Source organism: Gadus macrocephalus, chromosome 12, assembly GCF_031168955.1.
Source record: "Gadus macrocephalus chromosome 12, ASM3116895v1".
NCBI lineage: Eukaryota > Metazoa > Chordata > Actinopteri > Gadiformes > Gadidae > Gadus > Gadus macrocephalus.
The window spans coordinates 7,534,719-7,538,709 of record NC_082393.1 but is presented as its reverse complement, the minus strand read 5'-3'; the positions used below and the strand labels follow the sequence as shown (position 1 = coordinate 7,538,709).

General features: G+C 45.3%; 1 protein-coding gene across 1 annotated transcript in view; it reads left to right on the top strand.

Annotated features, from left to right (window-relative positions):
• spata18 (spermatogenesis associated 18) overlaps positions 1–3,709 on the top strand; it is a 6,926-nt gene extending 3,217 nt beyond the window's left edge. Inside the window, 7 exon segments of the mRNA XM_060068057.1 lie at positions 50–142; positions 144–333; positions 618–776; positions 1,153–1,328; positions 1,529–1,652; positions 1,800–1,865; positions 2,384–3,709. Of these exon segments, the coding sequence (XP_059924040.1) occupies positions 50–142; positions 144–333; positions 618–776; positions 1,153–1,328; positions 1,529–1,652; positions 1,800–1,865; positions 2,384–2,440 (865 nt within the window). The 3' untranslated portion in view covers positions 2,441–3,709.
• The last annotated feature ends 282 nt before the right edge of the window (positions 3,710–3,991 follow it).

Genomic DNA, 3,991 nt, shown 5'->3' with positions numbered 1-3,991 from the left:
CTCTCTCTCTCTCTCTCTCTCTCTCTCTCTCTCCCTCTCCTCTCTCCTCTCTCTCTCTCTCTCTCTCTCTCTCTCTCTCTCTCTCTCTCTCTCTCTCTCTCAGGTTGAGCAGGAGCCGCTCGTCCAGCCCGCTGCCCAGGCGGCCCCTCCAGCCCCCTGAGGTCTGAGTCTCCAACACGCGCCCAACTGACCCAGTCCTCCCGCCATGCCCGCGCTGCTGTCGCGCTTCAGGCGACCTCTATTGCCGTGGAGCGGCTGGAGGCCCAGAGCCTGCTGCGGCGCTACGTCGATGACCTCACCATGGTCCAGAAGATAATATACATCGCTGCCGTGGTAACCGCTCAAATCCCCCATCGCCTCCACTATTCATACATTGTTAAATGCGCAACACGACACGGTTGCAACATGTGATGGGGCTTTTATTTCGACACGTGTCATGTAAGCATGTTGATTTCATCCAAAGTGTCTGCTAAGCCATGAAGGAGCAGGTAGGGAGATGGATATTTTGCTCAAGGATCAAGCTCGGCTGGGGTCGACCATCCTAGCCGCTGAACAACAAGCGATGAAATATACAATAATATAATGTTACTTGGTGGATATTTCCATTGCCGTCTCAGGGGTCCTTCCAGACGGCGAAGCTGGCCTACAGACAGTTCAAGCTGCGTGTGAGGAAGACCCTCTCCTCGTCTCACATGGGTCCAGAGACCCTGGAGGATGCAGCCGTGGACTATATCGTCCGCAACATGGATCTGTACGATGTCCAGGCCAGTGTCAACGTACGTCTGATAAAAAAAGATAGAGTTTTTTTTTTTTCATAGATCTTAGATCATTTTTATTATCATCCATTGTGTCAGTTTCCCAAGATGCTATTTACATTTTTTGTGGTTCATACATTGATCTTTTATGATGATTTATTTATTGATTGTTTCTTGTTTGTTTACTGTGACCTATTCCCCAGGATGTTGATAAATATCTAAATCCTTGTTCATTCGTTTTTTGGCTTATTTTCCCCCATGATGTCAATGACTATAGGTCTTTTCTAACCCTATTTTCAATGTATTAATTATTTGGCTATTGATTCGTTTTTTACTATGAGGATTACCAGGATGTGATCAATGACCCAATCTTCATCGTTTATTGTCCCCCCCCCAGGACGTGATCAACGCCATGAACGTGAACCCACGGATCTCCTTCCCTCCGGAGGTGGACTTCGCCCTTGTCAGCAGCCTGATCAGGGAGACCTGCAGGGTGGCCTTCGCCATGCAGACCCTGGACCCCCCCCTGGACCTGGCCTTCTCCAGTGATGGGGAGCTCTTCAATGACAACAAGTAAATCTGACCTACAATCTGAGCTCAGACGCCGATATAGATACATTAGTGATGGATGGTCATGAAGATCTTGATACTGTCAATGTTCCCGGTTGGGTAGGGAAAGAGAGCTGAATGCAGTGCATTCACTTTGGGCTCAGGTCCTTCTACACACACTGGTTCACTGTGCCCCCCCCCGCCTCTGTCCCGTGTGACAACAGGTATCGCCGTAGCTACGACTCTGAGTTTGCGGCGCCGCTGGTGCTGTATCACGTGTGGCCCGCCTTGATGGAGGGGGACAGCGCCCTCATCAAGGGAGAGGCCGTGACCCACAGAGGAGCTCTGGTACGCACAGACAACCCCCTCGCTTGACATGACCACGCCCCCTGACACCCACCCAGATACCACTGCACACCCTTTCTCCTCACTTTGCAACGTGTGCTATTTTTTAATGTTTTCTTTTTATGTTGCCATGGTGACACGCTCCTGCAGTGGAAGAGCCGAAGCCGCAGCAGCAGCCCGGTGCGCTCCCGCTCCCTGAGTCCGTCACGAGCAGTGGTGAGTCCCTGTGCACCGCCATGCACGCTGACCAGCGCCAGGTTTTCAATGATTTAGCACTGGACATTTTTACCCAGAGAGACTTCCAGTGAATCCAGTTACACGTCGATATGGAGAAGGTAGGGGTTAGGGCATCTCGTGCAAGGATGCCTACAGGCTGTGGAAGTTGGGGATTGAACCCTGTACCTTTTGGTCTGTGATCGAACATCCTAGAGACAATCATGCATTATCAGATCTTGTATTGCATAGAACCTTGTTATCCGTCATGCTACTGAGTGGAGAGGAGGACTCAACGATTTGCGATTGAGCGCTCTGCTTTGTTTTAGTGATATATGATATTGTACATTAAGTTAAGAGAATGTTATCACTCTTTCTCTCTGCCACACAAAATGCCTCGTCTCCCCTGGCCCGAAGGGTAAGTGCTGATTGGTGTGCAGGTTTGGTGTATTTGTTGGATTTTATGGGAAAAATATGTATATTTCCTCATCATGGTCTGTCCGTCTCTTTCTGTTTTTCAGACCTTTAACAGCGTCCGAAGCAAATCCCCGGGCCGCCTGTCGGCTAGTTGGCTGTAGACCACACACAAGACACACGAGAGACGCACAAGAGCATGCACCAGCTGCACCCAAGCGATGCATGCAAGAAGTAAAAGCAAGTTGGATTTCAACATAATGGCGCTCTAATGGGATTTGTATTGAATTTGTATCGGTTGGTGCTCAAAGTCAAAAGTTTATTCCGAAGTACGCAACATCAGTACTTCAGAAGAGTTTACATGGTAGAATACAGCAATATGTTAAATAAAGGCAACATGACATGAGAATTACGTTTTTGATTTATCGGTTGATTTCCCCATATACAACAAAGCATGTTAAATGCAAAAACGGTGTACTGTAAACTAAACCTAAATTACAACTTAACGTTATCCCTTGAAAACACAAAGGTTTTGTGATTGTGTCACCGTCCTTAGGGGGCGGGTCAACCAATTCCAACCAATCAAAGAAAAACATTTGGGACCCCTCAATTGCTACCTTATTTGATAGTTATCATTAGGAGGCGGTAGGTTCTTCCACTATGCCCATTGACAGCTTTGACGATCCAATCAAAATTATAGAAAGGATTGAATATTCAATTCAAAGGAAGTTACATTCTCAAAGCTCTTCAAGTCCTCTATACCGTCCGCCATGGTTATTCCATCCTACCATACAAATCAGCTACAATATAAAGATGATCTATCAACATATATCGTTTGTATCCTTTTAGATGTTTGATTATTTTCTTAATTGTTTAATAGAGGTGTTTGCGAATTAATATGAATAACAATATTATGTTTCAACCTGCAAATGAGCCCTTTTCTAGTCTGAAGAATCATTGAAACTGGCGAAACGTTCTCTCTCCTTATCTCCCTCCTTCCCTTCGACCGGTGCTCAGTATACTTTATGGTGGGTAAAGTAGGTTTACTTGTAGAAATACTTGACTGATATGTTATATTAGTGTATTTAAAATAAGACTCAGAAACGTCATGTTTTGGTGCTGTGGATTTGAATGATATCGTTAATCATAAATAGGCCTCACATTTTTCTAGTTGATTCAATCTGAAGTTGATAGAGATTGATAACTTATATTATGTCAATTTCTTTGATATTAAGTACTTTGAATTATATGTATTCATGATCATTTTTTGAATCGTAGGCCGAACTTGACGGTAACAAATTGTATAGCCATTAATAGTCATTAACATTATAACATAATTCATATTTTAACAACTTCGAAGGTCAGCATAGTTCACTGTGCCTTGTATGCCTTGTGCTGTAAGTCTTTTTTGAGAAATAAACTTTTTAAAAACACACTTTTACGTTGATAAGTCCTTCGTTTTATTTTTCCATTTCGAACGCTGGCATGTTGAGTTCGCTCCACATCGTCTGTCTGCACTGCGAACCTGTCAGCACAGCACAAGAGGGTGCTGTTGCAGCACATAACACGTCTGCGTGTGTGACACACAGCAAAACCGCCTCAATGCAAATTAGGCATTCGTGTCCTCACATACACAGGCCCGCATTAACCTGCCATTGGGCCCTGGGGCTGAGAGGTTTCTTAGGCCCCCTGAGAGGTGATCTTACATGATGTGT